The sequence below is a fragment of the Tupaia chinensis genome, unplaced genomic scaffold (assembly GCF_000334495.1).
Source record: "Tupaia chinensis unplaced genomic scaffold, TupChi_1.0 Scaffold000099_1, whole genome shotgun sequence".
NCBI classification, from domain to species: domain Eukaryota; kingdom Metazoa; phylum Chordata; class Mammalia; order Scandentia; family Tupaiidae; genus Tupaia; species Tupaia belangeri.
Window position 1 is genome coordinate 3,217,324 of NW_006159563.1, and position 24,255 is coordinate 3,241,578.

Below are 24,255 nucleotides of genomic sequence, written 5' to 3' on the forward strand. Positions count from 1 at the left end.
AGTTTTAAGCCACTGGGTCCGGGACACGAACTGCGGTCGACTACATGGAAGCCCAGCGACATAGCCATTACGCTAACTGCTGGTTCCCCTGCCTCTTTATATTTAAGAGTACTACTGAAAATAATTAACATGGAGTTATGGACCCTTATTTTATAAGGGACTTTCTTTAAATCATCTCATGAGCATCTAATTTTTTTCATTTTGAAATTGAAAGAAACTAAAGCTCTGAAAAGTTATTAGCTTGAAGCCAGTCTGCTAATTAGTGGTGGTATACAAACTAGAATCCAGGTCTTTGACTCCCAAGTAGTTTTTCTGTAACACACGATATCAGTAACTTTCAGGGAGAAGACATTTCCTAATTAAAACACTGATTCGCCATCATGATGCCTTTAGGCAAATATTACATGTCCAAATTATCTTGAAAGAAAAGAGTGTTGCCCCAAATATGAAGACTAAGATCACAAAGACCATTCAAGAGCTCTTCTTCTACAGTACTAAGGCAGGGAGCACTGACATGTGTGTCAATACAATGTAATTTATATTACCAGTAGGTAATTATCAGACAAATATCTTACCATAAAGAAATTCAAATTTGTTTCACTATCTTAAATTATACCAAATTGACATCTGAAGAGTAAAGTGTAGATACAGCACAGACTATTTTCAGTATGCACACTCTTTTGAGTTCTGTTTCTGTTGTTTATACAACTAATTTTTTGACAGTTGAGGTCTTGGGTAATTAGGTAATTTAAGGTAAGAATCATTCTGAATATTAAGACTATATAATAGCAGGCTAATTTTATGTTAAAAATACATTAACCATAGCAGTTTTGATATTTTTGGTGAGAGTAGTAGTTTTATCATTTTATACTTTAATTGTATAAAGTTTATAAGTAGTATCTTTTTTTTTCTTTTTTTCCAAAAACAACCCAACAACAAAAACTAAATGTGAACTTCTTAGAGGAGGACAATTGTAAAAGGAAACAAATTGACTAAGAACAGAATTTGTTCTCCTCCCAATCTTATATTGTAGGGACCTATAGTGCCCCAACAACCACACACACTAACCTTCCTTCAGAGCATTTCCTTTGTAGATCTGGACACTCAGGCAGGAAAGTACAGACAATCCATTGAAATTCATAATGCCATCCATTAGAGGAAAAAAATGCTTTCAGATATTCCACTAAAATAGCACTATATCCCCATTGTAAGTTCAGATGAACATGTAAACTACAATGTTCTATTTCAGATAAGCTACTTCTCAATATTTATCTCAACACTTGTTATTTAGTAGTATTTCTTACATAATTTTAACCTTATATTCCATTTCAAACTAATTTTATTACAGGCAGGAATTATTAGTAATTTATTTCTCCATTTTTCAAAAAGTAAATTAGTATTATACTTTGGAGTATTGAATATGTCATAAAATACCAATTTATAAAAGAAAATGGTACCATCTGTTACAAAACCAATGGTACAACATTTAATAATTAAATTTTCAATATGTATCCAGAATTTATCATAAGTGAAATTAGGTAGTTTAGAAAGAAAAGGGAAAATAACAGAGATAGTGCAAATACTAGAATAAGATCTTGGTTGGAAATAGTTAACTTGATCCAATTTAGAGTTCCAAAAATGGTGAGATATACTTTGATCAAATATGTGAAAGTAAATGCTTTTAAAATCAACTTTATTACAATTGGAAAATCTACTTAAGTTTTATACATTGGAAATGCCAATAACTACCTGAATAATCTACTGTTTCTGTAAAAAATGAACTTCTGGGGACACATTGACATACAAAAACATAGTGAATAAAATGCCAAATTACTTGCTTAATTGTAAAGTTTCTTTTCTTGGTTTGTTAGACCTGCAAAAGATATCATAGCAAAAATTTTATTTAACATAAATGTTTTAGGATTTTATTTTTCAGAGGCTACTTTATATAAATATATATTTGATAGAGGTTTTTTTCCTTAAGCACATGCTCTGGAAAGAGAGAGAAGCAGTGATAGGAAAAGTGAGAAATCACCCCTTGAGGGAGATCGCCACACAGCAATCCATTTTCCATTCTCTTCCCAGTATCTTGGGCACACACACACACCCGTCATGAGTTTTGAGCCACCAGGTCCAGGATTCAAACCACAGTTGGCCATGTGGGTCTAGCGACATAACCGCTACACCATCTGCAGACCCCAGAGGCCACTTTTAAAACAGCCAGGAAAATATGTGTAGATATCAAATATAGGGCTACTTTAGCAGAATATTTAGAGAAAATATATTACAGGGGGCCAGCAGCTGGTATAGTGGTTAAGGCACTGGACTCCCACATGATCAACCTAGTTTGAGTCCTGAACCTGGTAGCTTATTTTTTTTTTCTCTTTCTCTCTCTCTGTCTCTCTCTCTGTGTCTCTCCCTGGTGAGTGTGTGCCTTGTAGCAAATTTTGAAAAATAATAATGATAAATAAAATAAATAATTCTTAAAAACAAGAAATACATTACAAATGTAGTATTTAATTTTCTAATGTTCTATAAACTTACTCAAAGGGTTTTTTTGTTTGTTTTGTTTTGTTTTTGTCTACTTGCTATATGTTAAATTTATTCTTAATCTGTATCAATCCATTCTGTGCTCACCAGGTAGAGATAGACAAAGAAAGAGGGAGAGAGAGAAAGTCTCCCACCCACAGCACAGGGTCACATTGCTATCCATTCTCCTCATTTTTCCAACCTGTCTGGATTTGGGGTACACGTGCCCAGTGTGTTTTTCAGGCCACTAGGACTGGGATTTGAACTGCAGTCAGCTGTGTGGGATCAACTGCCCTAAACACTAGGCCATGAGACCAACCCAATATATTAATATAGTCTTCATGCTTTACTTAATAATTTTCAATCCTTTAGCATTGATAATTTGCCTACATTACACAAAAGGAATAGTCTGACATTTAAGTAATTATGTACTGAGATATAATTAAACAATTATAATCACAGGTTGTTTTCTGGAAAAATTAATAAAAATGGAATTTCAAAAAATTTAATAAGCTTCTAAAATCTTGGTCCCCAAATTTGAATGAGCAAAAATATTCTCCCTCCATCTAACATTAGACAGTCATAGAGTCAACACAGTTTAGGTCCTCTGACTCATCTAACATCAATTAGCATGACCTTTAATAAAAGACAGTTGTTTTCCTCTGTTAAAAGTATGTATGTCATGGGACCAGAAAATGGAGTAATGTTTATGTTACTGGACTCCCACATAGTTGACCATAGTTTGAGTCCTGGACCTGGTGGCTTAAAACTCATACCAGGTACATGTACATGCATGCCCAAACTCCAGAGAGAAAAATGGAGGAGAAGGGATTGTAGCATGGCCATCTCCCCTGGTAGGTTATTTCTTGCTTTCTGTCCCTCTGGCAAGCACATGCACCCTATAGGAAAAATGTCTCTTTAAAAAAAAAAAAGAGGTGTACATGTCACAATCTGCTTGTATAAAAATATGCAAAATAATTTAAAATTTATAAACATTTTCTTTTTTATTTTTTTGGAGAGGTTTTCGCTATAGGGCGCATGCGCTCGCCACAAAGAGAGATAGAAAGCGAGAAATCACCCCCCAAGGAGGGATGGTCACGCCACAATCCCTTCTCCTCCATTCTCCTCTTGGGATCTTGGGCACGCACGCACACGCGCCTGGTGTGAGTTTAAGCTGCCGGGTCCAGGACTTGAACCGCGGTTGACTACGTGGGAGTCCAGCGACATAGCGATTACAATAACTGCTGGTCCCCCAACATTTTCATTTTTAATTACATCAAAGATTTATTTTTCTCTTTCTTTCTTTCTTTCTTTTTTTTTTTTTTTTAAAGTTTTTGCTTTAATGCACATGTACTTGCCAGGAAGAGACAGAGGGAGTGAGAGAGAGAGAAAGTGAGAAAACTCCCCCCAGAGGGCTTGGCCACACCACAATTCCATCTTCTCCATTCCTCTTGGGATTTTGAGCATGCACTTATATGCATCCAATGTGATTCTCAAGTCCCCGGGTCCCAAACTGCCACGTTGGCTAGCACCTTCATCTCCACATCACCTGCTGTCCCACCTTTCCCATTTTTAACAGAGTTACATTTTTTAAAAGGTGAAATTTAGGAAATTTAAAATTATTAAAAGAAATTGATCACCAAACTCAACAATTCAATCAAAAGTATGTATTTGGAAATTAATTTATGTAATAATGCAGATAGTAAGTCTCCTTTTGATGTCTTCATTGAGCGTCAGTTATCTTTTTTCTATTATTATTTCATTTCTTGATTAAGAAAGACAGGTACCCTTGACAGCGTCTTCTATTGCCACGATCCTCTACCTGGCCCAGGTCTCAGGTGCTGGTAGGCATGCCCTGTGCTCAGGTTGGCCGGGTTCCGCCTCCCGAGTGTCTGCGGCATTGGGCAGTGGTGCCTGCTGCCTGATGACTGCAGCTGAGCCAGTACCTGTTTCATAATCTTAGTTTTTGCCAGTTAGATAAAATTATCATAATAAAAATTTCTTGTTTAAAAATGTTGCTACACTTTAGTCATCTTTAATGGTTTTTACATTTTCTTTAGGAAATTTTCCAAATACTATGTAAAATAGAAAAAAAAAGAATGGTAATTTTCCTTAAAAGCATTTATTCTACTGAAAGCAGCCACATAGGAAAGTAAATTGATTTATGTTTTATATAACTCTAAAGTTTGTTGAAAGTATTTTACAGTGTGTTGTTTTTATTTTGTTTATTTGTTTGTTTTACTTTAATAGCCTTTTATGTCACCTCGGTACCCCGGCGGTCCAAGGCCCCCATTGAGGATACCTAATCAGGTAAGATTTGTGTGTTACTTAAGTTTTTCATGAATCAGTAAGGTCTTGAAAATGTCACAGATATTTCCCTATCCCATTTAATAATACTTCTAGTCATAAATAATCTTCAAGGGTCGGCAAACTACTTCCCAGAGGCTGCGTATTTTTGTAAGTAAAGCTTTGTTGAAACACAGTCACATGGATATTATGTGTTGTCCAAGGCAGCTTTTATTCCATGGTGTCATTACAGACACCATGTCTGGCTTACAACCCTAAAATATTTACTGTCTAAATCTTTACAGAGAAAAGTTTGCCAGTCCTTGGAGCCTGCTTTATACTTTAAATCTGATTTTAAAAGTTCCCATCATTTTGGTAAATGCTGATTATCCTCTCATTTAATAGATGGCAATAAAATATCCTAGGACCATACCTTGGTTTACTTTCATGTCATTTTAGTTTCAATATCATGGCTCTAACGATCACATGCACTTCATCCAACTGTGAATGTCTCATCAGACAAATAATTAGCTGCTTTTAGAAGGGCTATATCTATTAATAAATAAATGTTCAATAAATTTTCCAACTTTTTTTCATCTATGAGGACTCTGAAATTTCATAACTTTCTGTTCTCAATTAGTTTTTGTTCCCAAATTAATGCATGTTTGTTTACTAATGAGAATGAAACACAATTTTTACAGAGAGTTTACGGCTTTGTTTTAGGATATAGGCAAAATGCATGTATATAACACAAGAAGAAATTGAATGCTTAACAGTATGAAATATTTTTGTCAATATAATTATCTTGTCACTTTTCTCTAATTCTGTTACTTGAGTACTTTTGATTATCCCAGATCTAAAGTCAACCCTTTTATCACATTACATTCTGTTTTCCATTCTTACTCTGTTTCCACTTTCTTCCCTGTGGAAAATGGCACAAGAAAGTTGTAGTTAAAAATTTACTTGATAGCAGCAGAATTCTGCTTCTCCTCTCCTAACGCCTGTTGAAATGACACTGTGTTTTGTTAAGTGTCCCACTTTGTCGGTGCTCTGCTTGTCATGCACAGCAGGGGGCGCCTGCTCACCTCCAGGGGAGAACTTGGAGCAGGAAGCAGAGCTGGGTCATCTGTGACTGCAATGCTCTGCAGTCCTCACATTAGCAGCTGGACCAGTTTTCTCCTAAGGACCAAATCTGCATTCAGTGTACAGGACCAGGGGACAGGGCATGAAGTAGGAAAGGAAAGTGCACAGGCACCAAGCATATGGAGTTCCAGCATATGGAGTTGTATTTTCTCTTTGGGCGACCCTGCATATGTTGACTGTGGGATCAACTCCACAGGGGCCTGAGTCTTTTCACTTTTCTTATACTGAAACTCACATCTTTTATTGGAATCATCATGGTTTTTCAGATATCCTAGCCATAGATTTTTATATATTACATAGGTATAGGAGATTCCCCAAAAATCTGAGTTAGAGAAATGTAAAGTTCTTGTAAAGAATGTTATTAAAAGTTTTTTATTCCATTCCATAATGGTGATGAAAATGTGATAGAATTATGGGAATTGCATTTATTTGAAGTTTATGAAATGCCTGACATACATAAGATACTGCTATCCTAGGTTCCTTACCTATAGCAACCAACAAAACCTAACACTCACTTTGAGGAAGGAAGAGGTCTGTGGTCAGGATGTGAATAATTGTTAATCTGAATTTTTCAAAATTTCTTGAAAACAAGTATGTAATTTTTCAGATTTTTAAAACAGTCAATTAAAAAGTTAAAGATAATTAAGAGTTTATATGTAGGCTATCTTTCCTCAAGAAGTTTAAAATCTTTAAGTGTATTTTTGAATAATTTTATTCTTCTTTGAATGGCACTTTTTTGTCAATACCGCATCACACATATACATTTAAATTTATTCATTCAAATGTATATCATCCAAGGTAATAATTTATACTATTTTTTAAGAATTCTGTTAATAATATAAATAATATTGTTTGGGACCAGCAGATGGCATAATGGTTACATTGTTGTGCTCCCACATAGTCGACCGCGGTTGCTAGACCCAGCAGCTTAGGACCCAACAGCTTAAAACTGACATTGGGCATGTGTGTGTATTCCCAATCTCCCAAGAGGAAAAATAGTGGAGAAGAGATTGCAGTATGGCCATCCCCCCTGGGGGGTGATTTCTCACTTTCTGTCTCTCTGATGAGCAAACGTGCCCTAAAGCAAAAATCTCTCTTAAAAAAATAATAATATTGTTTTAGGAAATAATTAACCTACTTAGGCACATACCATTTTCAAGCATAAACATGTTTCTTTAATTTTATTATGTAGTCATTAATGTAGAAATGACAAAACTGTTTAATTGGAATGATATATACAAAAAGACAAATGTGTATGAATGTTTTTTAATTTAATTTTCATTTAAATTAATCATAATCTATTGCAATTTTGTTTTATTAATAGGTCATATCAGAAAATAGAAAGTGAAATATTAATCTTTTCAGTAGTGTTGACTAGTCATTTTGAATATGTGAAAGACATCCCTTTAATAAAAAAGATCCTTCCCAATTTTTATTACTAATGATTAGACTGTAAGTTTTAATTTAAGTTCTGAAATGATTTTTATGGTTCTGGACTAAATCTCTAATGGCTTATACTATTTATATATTCATAGGAGTGGGTGTTGGGAATGTCGCGTATGTCACTGTACTTTAGGAAGGAGTAATAGTGTCTAAAAGGGTAAGAGGACAGTCAAATTACAAATATTTGCAATAAGGCAGAGAATAAATATATATGAGGAAACATATGAAGCCTAAGTCCACAAAACATGTTTGATTATTCAGTTTTACACTGGAATCAGTTCAACTCTCATAAGAGGTTATTGGGAATGAAGGATCCATTGGCTGGAGCTCTTTATGCTTCTCATGGATAAAATGTATAATCAGAAAAATTCAGAGTATTCATTAAATACTATGTTGAAGAAATCAAGGCAGCCAGAAATACAGGCTAATAACAAGAGTTATTAAACTATTGATTTATTGATCCTATAAAATTTCAAGAATTTATATTCTTAAGTCTTAACATTTCTGAAACACTGTCAACAGATACATGAATTGAGTAAGCACCCACAGGAGGGGTAGCCACACCACAACCCCTCCTCTACCACCTCTCCTCTTGGGATTTGGGCACTCACACATATGCTCTGGAGTGTTTTTCAAGCACTAGGCCAAGTACTCTAACCTCCCAGTTGACCATGTGGGATCCAGCCACCTTAACCACCATGCCACTGACTGACCCTAGTTCTGTATTTTTAAAGTTTTCATTAAGTAAAATATGGCATTTGTGATTAGAAAAATGTATTAATTAATTATATATAGAGAGAAATGAGAGTACAGATGTTTTACTCTTCTGGTAACCTGATATACAGGACCATCCATTGTTAATATTGAATGTGCATGGGTACTGCAAAAATCTCATGGAGAATAGACTTAAAGTATGGGTTTATTTTGGAACATAAAAAGTAAATTCATGCACAACTTTTTTATAATGTACATATTTCATGAACTTCTTGAGAACCACTCATATGGATCTTACATGGTAAGAGGGAAAACAATGGATGCTAAGGGTAAACATCCAGGCTTTTCACGTAAGAAAAATATCAGCATGCATTTAAGCAGGAAAAAGTTGTTGAGACATTTACTTGTATTTATGAAGATAAATTTACTATCATCCCATATAACCAAGGTAGTAATATTTCAAATAAACGTAATAAAATTAAATAAATTTAAATAAAATTAAACTTATTTACTCTTTGTCATATGTTCTGTTATCCAGGATAAATATTAGATAATATATCCTTTACCAATTATTTTATATCTTTCTAAAATTGTTTGCATGTAGAGTTTGAATATTTTTTAATGATATCAGTATGAAAGTATAAGAAAGACTTCAGCTGTATAAATAGAAATATGTTCCACATTGAGTATATAATAGTTTTGTATAGTTGAAATAGTAAGGGGGAAGACTCCTCTGAATCTTCACCTTTAAAAATTAAGCATGTTGGAACTGGCTGTGAGGCCTGTTCCATGGTTAAGGCAGCTGTGTCCCACATGGCTGACTGTGGTTCAATTCCCACCATCTTGAGAAATATGCCAGGAGCATGTGCGTGTGTGTGTGCCCCAAATTCCAAAAGAATGAAGAAGTGGAGAAGGGATTGCAGCATGACCATTCCTCACTGGGAGTGCTTCTCCCTATCCTTCTCTTTCTCCCTGGCAAACACACACAAACCTTCTGGCAATTTTTTATTATCTTAAGTTTTGTTTTGTTTTGTTTTTGCCATAGAGAAAGTGTGCTTACCAGAGAGAGACAGAGACAGAGTAAGAGGAAAAGTGAGAAATGTGTGGCCATTCCACACTCCCTTCTCCTCCATTCTCCTCTCAGGATTTTGGGCATGCACACATAGACACGTAGTATGTTTTTCAAACTGCTGGGTCCAGGACTTGTACTGTGCTATAAGCCATGTGAGATCCAGTACCTTAACCATCATGCCACTTGCTAGCCCCTCACAATTTTTTTTTAAACTTAAGTATGATTTACTCTTTGACTGTAACAGTGGTTATGATGAAATATAGCTTGTTTTACCAGTTCAAAATATCTTTTTCTATCATTGGGATCTCATTTTTGTCATTATTATAATTACACTATTAATATATTTAAGTTATTATTTGAACTCCAGTGAGAGAGAATTAAAAACATTATTTCTCGGGACCAGCAGTTAGCGTAATGGCTATGTCGCTGGACTCCCACGTAGTCGACCAAGGTTCGCATCCCGGACCCAGTGGCTTAAAACTCACGCCAGGCGCGTGTGTATGCATGCCCAAGATCCCGAGAGGAGAATGGAGAAGAAGGGATTGAGGCGTGGCCATCTCCCCTGGGGGGTGATTTCTCACTTTCTGTCTCTCTGTCTCTCTCTGTCTGGCGAGCGCACGCGCCCTATAGCAAAAAAATAAATAAATAAATAAACTTCTCAAAAAATAACCATTATTTCTGTATGATTTTGAATGTTGAATTTATAGTTGTCTTTGGCAATAAAAGTTAACAAATTTAATGTCTGACAATTTTTTTTCTCCTTCCTTAACCTAGAGAGGTTTCCATAGTGAATCCTATACAGTTTTATCCAATTAGTTATAAAGTTATATGAAAATGTTTAATCAGTTGTTTACTGCTTTGCCAAAAGGTATCTCACAGTATTTTTATCATAATTTTATCATGCCCCTTTTGGATACAAAGAATGCATTCCCACATCATATTTGATTAGAAACTTCATGGGGCTGTACGAAATCTCTCTCAAAAATATTCTGTCATTCAGCAGATACTTATTAAGGCTTACTGCGTGCCAGGCAGTCAGCACGTGGAGAGGTATCAGTGCACCAGCTAGTGAAAATCTCTCTCTGGCAATGACATTAAGATAGCCCTGGCCAGTAGCCTTTCTGGGGTGATGGAAATATTCAGTATCTACACTGTCTCATACAGTAGCTTTGGTACTTTGAGCACTTGAAATGTGAATAGTGTGACTAAGGAAGTAATGTTAACTTTATTCATTTTAATTGATTCATATTTAAATAGCTGTATTGTGGCAAATGGCTGTTATAGAACAATGGGAGATCAAAATTATTCATAGAATGACATCTTAAAAGTATTGAGAAATTTTCATTGTTTTTCACCAGCAGTGAGTATTACTCTGTGTAAGGAGACTGTGTGGTGGCATTCAAGAACTATGTAGCAGACCTTAAGTTTCTGGAGTCTTACCTTGGAATCATGATGAATCCTTTTTAGACTAAATAATTCTCCTATGAAGCAAACAGTTCCTCCATTAATTCTTTGTGTTTCAATAAAAGTTTGTATTTTTTCATTTATTTTAAATCCTGGAAGTTAAGGCTTGTCTCCCAGAACTTTCACAATATGCTGATCTGACTCTTAAGTCTCGACTCTGCTACTTATCAATAGTATGAGCATGGGCAAATTAAAAAATTGCTTAACTATTTAAGCTTGATTTCTCATCATCAAAAAGGGGTTAATAATTCTGGGTTGTCAGAAAAGTCATGTCATATTTTTCTGCTTTTCTATGCAGAAATGTGTCAGGACTTTTCCAACAACCCAATAATAACCTCGTAAGATTGTTGCAAGTGTACATTTCTTGGCACAAATGTTCCAATTGACAAGTATATATTATCATTTAGAGTATGTTTGTTATTAAGTGCCCTCATCATTAGTGGTTTTTTTTTTTTTGCTCCCCTGTCAGAGTGAGGATCTTTTATAGAGCAAGAAAAGTGCCAAAGTTTGTGAGTATTTAAATGAGTCTGGGGACCAGTAGATGGCATAATAGTTACCTTGTTGGACTTTCATGTAGTCGACTGTGGTTTGAGTACTGGGCCTGGTGGCTTAAACTCACACTGGGCACATGTGCGTGTGTGCCCAAGATCCTGAGAGGAGAATGGAGGAGAAGGGATTGTAGTGTGTCCATCCCTTCTAGAGGGTGATTTCTCACTTTCTGTCTCTCTGGCAAGCACATGTGCCCTATAGCCAAAATCTCTCTCTTAAAAATAATAATAATAATAATAATAATAATAATAATAATTAAATGAGTCTGAATGGCAAAGGTTAAAATTGTTGAAAATGTGGAAATAATGCTAACTACAAGATGTATACATTTATTGTTTTCTGATATTAAATGTTTAAATAATGCAGACTCTGCCCCTCTTTGGTGAATAAAGCCATCATCTGGTCATCCCAGGAATGATAAAAATGTATCTATTTTTCTTCTAATTTGCTAGAGAAAAAGTGCACTTGCTGGAGACAGGGAGAGGGAAGGAAAGTGAGGCAGGAAAAACCCTGTGGGGATTGGTCACACTGCAGTCCCTTCTCCTCCACTACTTCCTCCCTGTGGGACCTTGGGCACACACACACACACGTATGTGAAGCGCACTCGTGAAGTGTTTCTCAAACCACTGGGTCTGGGACTTGAACCACACAGTCAGCCGTATGAGCTCCAGCCACCTTAAGCACCCCACCGCAAGCTAACCCAAACATGTTTTAAAAGTTAGAGATGTGTTGGGACCAGCAGATGGCATAATGGTTACATCTCTGGACTCCCATGTAGTTGACCACAGTTCAAGTCCTAGACTCGGTGGCTTAAAACACGCCAGGCATGTGTGCATGCATGCCCAAGATCCCGAGAGGAGAATAGAGGAGAAGGGATTGTAGCGTGGCCATCCCTCCCTACCTCCTTCAGTGAGTGCATGCATACTACAGCAAAAAATCTCTCTTAAAAGAAAAAAAAGTTAGAGATGTGGGGCAGCAGATGTTATGGTGGTTAAATCACCGGACTCCCACATGGTTGACAGAAGTTTGAGTCCCAGACCTGGCAGCTTGCTTTTTCACTTTCTCTATCTCTCTCTCTCTCTCTGTGTCTCTCTCTAGTGAATGCACATGTCCTATAGCAAATTAAATAATAAATTAATTAATTAAATCTTTTTTTTAAGTTAGAGATACAATGTACTCTAAAAGACAAACACTGATGACTGAAGACCGAAATTTCAATAGACATTCATTTTGAAAGATGACGTGACATTGATGAAGATTTTCTTAAGATTATGCTGTATTTTTTAAATTTTTAAATATTTGTTTATTTAATTCCATTTGTTATTATTATTATTTTTTTTAATTTGACCAGAGAAAAAGGGAAAGCAAGAAAGCAAGCTGCTAGGTCTAAAATTCAAACCACAGTCGGCCATGTGGGAATCCTATGCTTTTAATCACCACACCACAAGATTATGACTGGCCCCAAAATTATGCTGTATTTTTAAGTGCTGAATAGAGGGGGAAAAGAGGGAGGAGGGGACTTGTCAATTGTTTGGATATTCTAAAACAAACTAGGAAAGTAGAATTTTGAAGAAAATGGTTACTAGTGATAAAACATACTAGTTACAAGACTTAGAAATTAAGTACCAAAGTCCAGAGTGTGTGTGTGTGTGTAAAACTTTAACCATTTGGAGACCTTAAAAAAGCAAAAATTGACTTGACTGACATATAATGCATGTATGCTTTGAAAAGCCATATTGTATATGGTAAAGATGTACATTGAGTATAAGTGAAATAAAGTGAACTAACAAGCAAGAACTTCAATTTACTATTGAAGACAATGTTTTTAATCCTTCTACTGCATTTCTTTATAATTTCTGACAGGGTTGGCCACTTTTTCGTTCTTGAAACTCTCCATGTGCATGCTGAAACTTGGGTTCTGGTCCCCATCCTAATTTTCTGCCTGTTCAGTTTCAGTTTCCTTTCCTACTTCTTCTTGGTACTTTTAAAGAATTTAATCTTCTATCGGTTTTTCTTCTCATTCTTTGAAATCTGTTCTGTTCATTTAACTTTATCCCTAATGATTCCTAGAACTGTCCAGTCTAAACCCTAGTTCTCTCATTCCTTCAAGAAATATTTATTACTCTGTGTCAGTAGGTGTAGAGAGTCAGTACTCCGGCAGAGCTTATACTCCGGAGATACTGGAGAAGGAAACAAGCCAGGACAGTATTTAAGTTCTATGAAAGTGAAGTATAAGGTCCTGTAAAAACACATACAAAGCCCTTACCTTGCCTTCCCTTTGTGTTGGGACATTCAGGAAGTAGAGAGGAGCCACATAGAGATGGCAGCAAGTGGCCAGTGTGATTAAGAGGTTGGACATATCAAGCAAATAAATGCACTGATTGAATAAATAAGTAAATATACTAAGGATCATGAGAGCCAGGTTTCTCATTGTTGAAAGAAATATTTACAAGCCTAGAAAGGAAGATGGCTAGAAATAACCCTGAGCTGTCAGGTTGGAGTTGGAGGTGCTAAATTGGTGCTAGAGAGTATATATGCCATACATGCACAAACACATATAGAATTAGTCATCGATTGTGTGTCTGTGAGCATTAGTCCATTATTGCATTGCATACAGAAATACCTGAGACTAGGTGGTCTATAAAGAAATAGAGATTTATTGACCCACAGTTCTGGCAGCTACAAAGTCCAAAGGCTGGCTTGATGGAAGCATGGAAGATGGCGGGTACGTGCAGAAAGAGAGCAAACTGCGGGCTGCTCAGTTTTAGAACAACCAGCTCTCGCAAGAACTAACTCCATCTCATTAGCGTTAGAACTCACTGGGTCTCAGGACCAGCAGTTAGTATAATGGCTATGCCACTGGACTCCCATGTTGTCGACCACGGTTCGAGTCCCAGACCCGGTGGCTTAAAACTCACACCGGGTGCGTGTGAGTGCGTGCCCAAGATCCCGAGAGGAGAATGGAGGAGGAGAAGGGATTGCAGTGTGGCCATCCCCCCGGGGGGGGGTTGATTTCTCTCTGTCTGTCTCTGTCTGGTGAGCGCACGTGCCCTATAGTGAAAACCTCTCCAAAAAAAAAAAAAAAAACCTCACTGGAGACAGCATTAATTTATTCATGATGGTGGTGCCTCCATGATCCAGTCACCACCTACTAGGCAACATCACCTCCCAACAAATTCAGAAACATGACACTTTGGGAACAAGCCATTATCTAGACCTTTAGCAGTGTATGTTCATAGGTTCACGTATACATATATAGATTTTTCAAGCTCAGTGCTTACCGATAGGACCTTAAAGTAATGCAGCCAACTAATAACACTCTGAGAACCCAGGTCTTGATGTGTAAATGCGGTCCCCCACAAAAGGAATCGGGGCCCTTTGGAGAAAGGACTGATTCCAAGGCTTGGCCATAAAAGTAAGAGATGATCCTGGAACATCTTATGTCAAAAAGTAAGTAATGCTTCAGACATGATAAGGATATGTCGAAAAGACACAAGAGAAACTAGAAAGCCCCCCCCCCAGCCAAATCTGGGATAATTTGAATATTGAAATAAGTGATAGTAGTTAAGTTACAACCCATGGACTAAAATAGGAATTCATAAGTAAGTAAATTTGTTAATTAATTTTAAAAAACTCCTTCATAAAGTGAAGTGCCAACTAATAAACAGAAAGAAAGATGAATGTGGAAGATCTCCACTGGGCCACCATTGCAGTAACTGGGAGTTGTTAGTGGAGTCTGGGGCTGGTGACTTGACAAAGGATGAGGGATGGGGTACTATCGATCAAAGAATTGTTATACTACAAAAACGTGTAAATCACAAAGGGAACAACGGTAACTTTATGATGTAGAGACTGACAGATACCGTCACTGAGATGGAAGAGCATAGCATCAGTTCAGTGGAATGCCTGGTGAGAAAATATGATTGGAGTCTAGGTCATGAAGAAATGTCAGAGAGTCAGCTTACAGAACCTAAGGCCTGTTCTTTTTATAACTACTGAGGGCATAATAGATAGAGATGGACAAAGATTAGAATAATAGACATTGTTCTTTTTTTACAAAAGCATGAAGTGACATGACAACTAAATGCAGCCTGTGTTCCACCATGTCCTAGTACCAAAAAGACCAAAAAAAAAAAAAAAAGAAAACCTCATTATCAAGACAAACAGTAAGATATAAAATGAAATCTGGGCTTGGATGATAGTATCGTTATCAGTGTTGATTTCTTAACTTAAAAGGTTGTGTGGTGATCATGTTGGAGAATATTCTTGCTTTGGAAGCTGTACTTTGCAGTATTTAGAGGTGATGAGATATCTGTCTCTGCCTTGTTTTCACAAAGTTCTGAAAAAGGGACCAGCAATTGGCATAATGGCTATGTCACTGGACTCCAAGTAGTTGACCATGGTTCAAATCCTGGACCTGGTGGCTTAAACTCACCGGGCACATGTGCGTGCGTGCCCAAGATCCTAAGAGGAGAATGGAGGAGAAGGGATTGCGACATGGCCATCCCCCCTGGGGGGGGGGGCGATTTCTCGCTTTCTGTCTCTCTGTCTTTCTGGTGAGTGCACATGCCCTATAGCAAAAACCTCTCAAAAAAAAAAAAAAAGTTCTTCTGAAAAAGATTTATGGGAATAGGTATATAAATACATAGAATGGCTGATAGGGAAAATGTGGTGAAATGTTAGCTGTTAAATATGTGTCAAGTATACAGAAATCCTTTGTATGGTTTGTGCAGTTTTTGCCTAAGTTCAAATTATTAAAATTTATATATAATCAAATAGAAGGAAAACGTAACCCAGACTGTGGCTGTAGGGGAAGATTTTATTAGGAAGTGAACCCTAAACTGAGCTTTAAAATATGTCATCAGTAGCTACTTACTGTCTTCCTCCTCTATGAAAGGAGAGGGGCAGAGAGAGATAGAGATTAAGGGAAAGTGAGAAATCACAACCCCCCTTCTCCCACCCCAGGAGGCATGCTGCAATCCCTTCTCCTCCACTTTTTCCTCCACTTTTACCTCAGGATTTTGGGCACACACACATATGCACTGGGTATGTTTTTGAAGCCGCCAGGTCAGGATTCAAATCACAGAATCAGCCATGCAGGATCTAGCACCTTAACCACCATGCCGCCTTCTGGCCCCTACCTTATATCCCTATTTTGTATTGTTTTTCATGGTTGGCATTTTAGCTATTATTGACTGAATGCATAGATAGAAAAAATGTGAAAGATATTTGGTATGGCTGAAAGTTAGAATGTGAGCATGGCAGTGGCAAGGGGTTAGGATGCAGAGGGAAGCAGGAAACTAGTAAGGACTCAATAAATATGTATTGGGTGCTTATAGTAAAACACATTAGAGAAATATAATAACGACTGGTGAAATGGCAGCTGTCGTCTCTATCTCATACGGTAACAACTGAGAAAACAGTTCTGATCTATATAGATATATAAATTCTGTAAAATTAAGTTTCTTGGGAAATATTTGAATATTTTCACTAGTTAGGTATCATTTTCCTATTTTAAGTCACATTGGTGAATTTTTATAGGAATTCTCCTGAATTGTCAGAATTTTATATGTGTGTGTATATATTGAATGTATGTACTACTGGGACCAACAGATCTAAATCATGTATAGCTTAATGCAGCTCTAAGTACTGCTCAGAAAACTATTAGAAATTTGTGACTCATTACCTATCTCAGCACAAGATAAATCCTGTCAGTGTTATATCCCAGTATAAAATTCTGTTATTATCAATCTTTTTCAGTTCTAGTTTCCTTTTCCATGTAACCACATTGTTTGAACTTAACCAAAGTATCTAAATAGTTCATGGGGGAAAAATGTGACTACTAAAAATTACTCATTACCCCTCTGCATTTGCTGTTACTGTAATCCCAAATGAGTAAAATATTCTGTAGGAGTAGCTTATTTTAAGAAGCAAAATTAGTTTTTTCAATACCCTTAGTAGATTAGTTTTTAGAAAAAGCATTATTCCTCTCAGAAGGAAATAGGACAGCTTTTGCAAACACTTTTATTCCCCTAGAATATCTATTTTGTTTTTACAAAACTGGGCCAAGTAGAATTATTTTAGAATTAAGAACACATACTAGGTGTACAGATCTGTCATGTTTATAAATTATGTGAAATACAAGCTATCCTGAAAAATACTCAAAGGCATTCCGTAATTATGAGTCTTTGGAAGGTAATTATTAAAGTGCTTATTTTATAAATATTTACAGCATTGCTCTTTATTTTGTTTTACTAAATTGCTAGGCACTTGGAGGTGTCCCAGGAAGTCAGCCATTACTCCCCAGTGGAATGGACCCAACTCGACAACAAGGTGACTAAAATGAAATTGATATGCAGAACCACTGAGGAAATCCTTTTTTTTTTTTTAAGGAAAATTTTCTTTGTATAAATCTTCCATAATTATATCAGTTGCATTTCTGCAGGTAACATGGCCAAATAATTTTAGCTACCTATTAATTTTTGCATGATAATGAAGGTGATGATAACACAAGAAACAGAATACATAAATATGCCAGAATTCAAATTTTAACTAATAACTTCTCAAACCTTTTATGTAACTTTGAATAAGTAAGAAGCTAAGTGATTGTATCACTTATGATTCTTCCGTCTTTTGAATAGAGGGATTAGTCCACCCAAAAAATGAGCAGAAGGAAAGAGAGTACTAAGCAATAGGTGACTTGACTAGCTTAGCAATCCCAGTAATCAGGTCATTCTGTAGAGATACTTAGGTACCATAGATATGTAACTCTGTTGTACTGTTTCAAGGAAAGAGAGGCAATTCAACACCAAGTAGGAGGAAAACTTCAGCCCACGTTAATGGGGTATGTGAGTTGCTAGTCGTAAGAGGTGCAAAAGCAGCTAAGGAAGCTAAAATAAAATGGTGTCAGTCATGTGGACGCTTGGTCGATACTACATTGTAACACCCAAAGGGAGGAGGATCCTCGTCTCTGACATGGCGCTCAGACTTAGTACATTGCTAACATCTTCATATTCTTGTTTTAGGACATCCAAATATGGGTGGGCCAATGCAGAGAATGACTCCTCCAAGAGGAATGGTGCCCTTAGGACCTCAGGTAAGTAATGAGAGCAGAAAGCTGGATGCTGGACTTTCACCTTCACCTTACATAAACAAACCGTCTTATTTGAGGACTTTCAATGTATGCACAAAGTCTTGATGTAACATAATTGTTAGGCTTGAGGATATAATATTTGTGACATGTCAAAATTGATGCAATAGCAAAACATATTTTATCATATATGCCTTTATTTAAATAAATATATTGTATAGAAATATATTTTATTAATTATTATTAAAAAAAAACTATTTCCCTTTTGTTAGTCAAGGAAAATAAATAAAACCCAGTTGATAGAAAATGTTAAATAGAATAAACCTAAAATATATTTCTATAATACCATTGACAATTTATTTTATACAACCATATTTCTTTACAAAATAGGAAAACAATAGAAAATGATTGAGAAATAAACATTAAAATGGTTCTTACTGAACAAGCATAGTACTATCATTATACATCAAACATTAGTCGACTTCTCTACCAAAATGTGTGAGATGTATGCACTGAGTTTAACCTGTCCTATCTCTTGGTGACATTTAAGCATGCTGGTCTAGACTATGATTTATTTTAGTTGAAACAACCTTTTGTCTTTCTTAGGAAAATTACTTGGAGTAGAAATTAATCTTACCAAATTCCAGAATTTTTCATTTCTGCCTCAGAAGTTAGCCTATCATAAAAGCTGGTTAAAAGATGGAATGTAGTATTTTTCCCTTCCAACAACAGCATTATAATGGTTTTAGGAACTTGTTTCACGTATCTTTGTTTAAAAATTTTTCTATAGGGCATGTGCACATGCTGGAAAGAGACAGAGAGAGGTGAGGAAGCACCCCCCAGGGGAGAGGGCCAAGGCACAGTCACTTCTCCATTCTCCTTTCAGGATTTTGGGCACGCAAGCACACATGTCCAGCATGTTTTTCAAGCTGCTGGGCCCAGGACAAAATACACAGTCGGCCATACGAGATCCAGCCACCTTAACTACCACACTACCAGCTGGTCCTTGCATATTTATTTTTAAAAAATTAAATTGGTGTTTGTTATGCCTCCAGAAAATTTAAAGAATTAAGAGCCCAACACCCCAGGAAGGATGACCACACCACAATCCCTTCTCCTCTCCAGATTTTGGGCACACATACTACCTTGGCATGATTTTCAAGCTTCCACATCTGGGGCTTGAACCATGGGGAGTCCAGCACCTTAACCACCACACCACCTGCTGGCCCTAGACCTAGGAATTTTTAGCCAACACAATAGTAAGAAGAAGAAGAAGAAGAAGAAGAAGAAGTATTAACTATATTGAAACATGAAGCTCAAATAACCAGATTTTTTTCAGAAATGTCGTATTAGATGAAAAACTTAGTATGTAAAAATATATGGCAGCTCCAAAGCCAGAAGAAACCAATTTCTTTTATTTAGTCTCAGTTCTTTACTATGTCTTTTATAAGAAACTTATAACAAAAGACATAGTAAAGAGTTTTCTTATAAAACTCATATTTAGACATGTACATTATTTCTCCCTATTTCTAATCAGAGGATTTGTGTTAATTGCTATCATCAACATATTAATAGTAGTTAGAATTTCTAATATTCCTAATAGATTTATTTTAAATGTACATTAAAATGTTATGTCTATAATTTATCATTCTTCATTCAGTTCAATTATTTTTCAACTAGCTGCTTTTAAGCTTTTGTCATTTCCAAATTATTTTCAGTATTAGTTTTTAAAACTAAAAACTGGTCTGGCTTGCATGGTAGGGCATGCTTATAATCCCAGCTTCTGGAGAGCTGAGGTCCAAGATAGTGAGTTCAAGGCTAGCCTGAGCAACATAGGAGGACACTGTCTCTTAGAAAATAAATAAATTATAAAAAGAAAAAAAAAAAAAAAGCTGTCCTGGCTTAAAAAGCAGTTAAAAGTCTGTGTTGCAGTATTTGAAAAAGTACACCAATGCTTCTCTAGCCTATACAGACATTTAGATCTCATTTGAAAATGCAGAATTAAAAGCATACTGGTCTTCATGTTTTATATTATAGCTGTATGTTTACATGTTTTATATTGTAAGTAAATTACAAGAGAAAATAAGAAAACTTCTGTTTTTGGTGAGTAATCTCTTACTGATGAGTTTTAGTAATAACTAAATTTATTATGTAAGCATGAATTCTTGCTTTGCATTTTAAAAATCAAAATGGAATTTATTTCTTCCATTTGGATTAGCAATGTCACTTCTGTTTATTTCTATGTAGAATGAGGGACATAAAATATTTTGAGATGAGTTTACCTCAGAAACCAGAAATAGCTACAGTAACTTTATAAAATATAGTATACAAAGTAAAAGAGGTTAAAGGAAATTATGCATTTAAATGAAAATAAGAGTCATGTGCATGTGAATTGCAGAACAGGACAAAAAAGGGTAAAATCATTTGGAGTGGGGGAGGGACACTTGTATATTTACTTTATAACTCCTGATGTATAAAACATATGCTTTATAGATTGTGAAATTTATAATAAACTTTAGCTGTGTTTCTTAGACAACCGAAAAACAATTCTCATAACAGACATTCAATTATATAAATGCCACCCAAGAGCAGAATTTATCTGCCTTTTTTAGTTGCACTTTAGAAGCAGGGTCCAGAATGTCATCTCTAGCATTAGACACCAACAGCATACACATCTCTTTTTGTATCAAAGATATTACTTCCATCGTTTTTTTTAATTTAATATCAATACAGTAAAGGGAACAGTATTCATCTATTAGAACAATTGAATCCTAAAACAGATACATATAATAATTCTTGAATAATGCTGATTTAGGCAAAGTGCACATGTAGAACATAATAAATAAGTACAAGTAGGAACATATGATTTCCTAATCAGGTGCTTGGAATGGAGGAATGGTTTATGAAAATGTGTTGGGCTCTCATGTAAAGAGAGAGTAAACTGATTTTGTCTTTTCAAATCTGAGAAGGGTAGTAAAATTCATTTCAGTACAGGGAGAAATTTCCTACAAATTAAAACTGCCCAGTGCGGAATGACTTCTTAGAAACTTTCCAAGCAGAATCTGAATAGCCATTCTGTCAGGAACATTGCATTGGGAAAAAGATTAGACAGATGGAACTGTATGGTTGCCGTCGGCTGTAAAATCCAGAGTCTAAATTAGCTCTTCGCATTCCGCCTTTGTTGATACCACTTGGAAAGCCAGTTGTTATTCTTTCTTATCATCTTGATGTCTTTTGCTTTAGATTATTCACAAAATGAAAACATGTTGTAAATCGAACAAGTACATATTAAATAATTTCTCACTTATTTCCTGTAACAACTCAGTTTCATTAGCCCAGCATTTATTGAAAAGCCTACTATGTGCCAGACTGGGCTATACCAAGACAAATAACATAATCTGCCTTTAAGATGCTTACTATTTAGCAGGAGATGTAGATACATAAAGGAAAATAAATGTGTAATAATAGAAAAGGTCTAGAAAAGAGATAACATACTCTGTGTAAATATTCAGGGAGTCATTACGTAAACAAGTCATTCTGTTAGGGTTGAGAGCTCCTGGGAAACTATTGAAAAGAGGACTAATTTAAGTTGGTCCCTTATTAATAGTGGTAAGAAAAAGCACCAGATATAATGCTTTTAATTTAATAAGCATTATGATGAGTGCTTTATATTTCATTTTATCCTCCAACAAGTCTGTTAGAGAGAGAGTATTATCACCAATAAGGAAATTAAGTTTGGGAGATCATAGGAAACATCATTGCCCCAAATCATCATATAGTAAGGGGGCAGAGGAAATGGGACAGGGGCAACAGAGATTCAGAAGAATGTCTGTGTCCAAAGCTCTAAGGACAATCGATGTTTTGTTTGATAAAATAAAGCCCAGATGAGAAGAGACTTTCTGAAGCATTTCTAGTGTATTTTACAATATGTCTGACTTTTATCTCATTAGAGTAAAAAACAATGAGAATAGCAAAATCATTTCATTTATCAACTACAACTTACTTTGTTAATTTAAGAGACCACCTTTTCTCATTTATTTTTTGTCACCTTAGTACCCACTACTCAAAAGGCCAAGGAAGATGAGAATAAAAATGTATAATGTTTCTGAACTTCAAGAAGTCTACTAGGCTAGAGAATATGTAAGGGAGATAGGGAAAAGCATGAGAATTGTAGGAAATGAGGAGAGGAAAGTTAGGGTGGGCTGAGCTGGTAATAAATCTCATAGAACCATACTCAAGAGCTTAGACTGCCTCAGTAGGCGGTGGGGCCATCACAGCTTTTAAGTGACATGAAAAGGTCTAAGTGTGAGAAGGACAGCTCCTGATGCGATATGGAGAATAGATTGAGAGGGGAAAGGGACTACGTCAGAGAGACCACTGAAGACAGAGCAGGAATCTCAGTGAATGACAAAGATTAGTCATAGGATGAAGGACAATGTATTTGTTTCAAGAGCTGTTTCACAGGTAGAATTAATAGATGCTGGTAATTGACTGAATTTGGGAATTGAAGTAAGAGGAAGAAACATTATGAAGCCCCCAAGAAATTCTTAGCTCTGACTCTTACACAGAAGATGACACCACAGAACTGACCTAGCAAGATAGTATGAAAAGCTCAGTAGTGTTGAGTTTGCTTTTATGTATGTTGAGCACGAGGTGGTATCCACATGAAAACAACCCCTTTGAAGTTCAACATGTGTGTGATTGGGAGCTTCAGCCATGTCTGATTCCTAACATATCAAGAGTTGTTAAAAGAATGGAAGCACATAAGATTATGCATGAGTATATATTGAGAAGAGTGGTATAGCTAGGATTTAGAGGAAAATAACTTCTTAAAAAATTATTTGTTTCTTTTATTTATTATTTTCATTTGCTTTAGGGCATGTGTGCTCATCAGAGAGAGAGGAGAGAGAGAGAGAGAGATAGTGAGAAAGCAAACAACGAGGTCTGGGATTCAAAATGTGGTCAGCCATGTGGAGTGAGTCCAGTGCCTTAACCACCACACTACCTACTGGCTCCAGGAAAACAACATTTAAAGAGTTAGCAAAGTAAAAGGCACCAGCGAAAGAAATAGAAAAAGAGTACTCAGAAAAGCTGGAGCAAGGATGGTGTTAGAAAACCCTGCACGGGGCCTGGTAATTAAGGTGGATGGATCCCACACGGTCAGCTGTGTGGTTGGAGTCCTGGACCTGGCGGCTTGAAAAGCACACCAGGTGCATGTGCATGCATGCCCAAATCCCAAAAGAAATAGAGATGGGATCGTGGTATGACCAACCCCCTGTGGGAGGGTGGTTTCTCACTTTCACTCTTTGTCCCTCTGGTGAGTGCATTTACCCTCTAGCAAATTTTTAAAAAGAAAAGGGAAATGAAAACCTAGCATGAAAATCTGTTGATAGTGTCAGTATATTAACATGGTCATGGTAAAATTAACCTTATGGCAATTAAATTATGATAGTATGATATATATATTAAAATGTTTTTGTCCTTTGAATGCACATATATTAACAGAAATGTATAGAATCACATCATTCATGCATATAAGAATATACTTTAGTTTCATATATTTTTGTGTATTGATTTATTATTTTGTGAACACGAGTTTACATTCAGTTTTCTTGTGTTAGATTCACCTGTTTTTGTTTTCGTTTTCAGATTTTAAGTAATTGTCCTAGGTCTGATGATTACAAATACGTTGAAAAAATATTTTCTTAAAAAACGTAATTATGGAATTATGAAATATTTTATTTTTAAAAGTTTACTATTGTACACTTATGAGGAAATTAATAAAGATGTATTTAATATTGCAATTGCAGCCACACCTTAATAATTCAATATTCCCAGTGAGCTTACATATTCACATAATGTTTAAAAAAAAACCAAAGTAATTGTTAAAAGAAGCTAAAGTACAAGAGTGGACCCTTCAGAGAATGAATTACACAGGCCTTCTCCAATCTGGAGTTGTGTAGGG

The 24,255-nt window shown here is 36.0% G+C and overlaps 1 protein-coding gene across 5 annotated transcripts in view; it reads left to right on the plus strand.

Annotated features, from left to right (window-relative positions):
• Positions 1-24,255, plus strand: part of SSBP2 (single stranded DNA binding protein 2) — a 334,115-nt gene that overhangs the window by 259,888 nt on the left and 49,972 nt on the right. For all 5 annotated transcript variants that reach the window (XM_006143492.3, XM_006143490.3, XM_006143493.3 and 2 more), the window contains 3 exons: positions 4,780-4,839; positions 17,467-17,533; positions 18,226-18,296. In XM_006143492.3, coding sequence (XP_006143554.1) covers positions 4,780-4,839; positions 17,467-17,533; positions 18,226-18,296 — 198 coding nt within the window. The remainder of the gene's footprint in view (positions 1-4,779; positions 4,840-17,466; positions 17,534-18,225; positions 18,297-24,255) is intronic.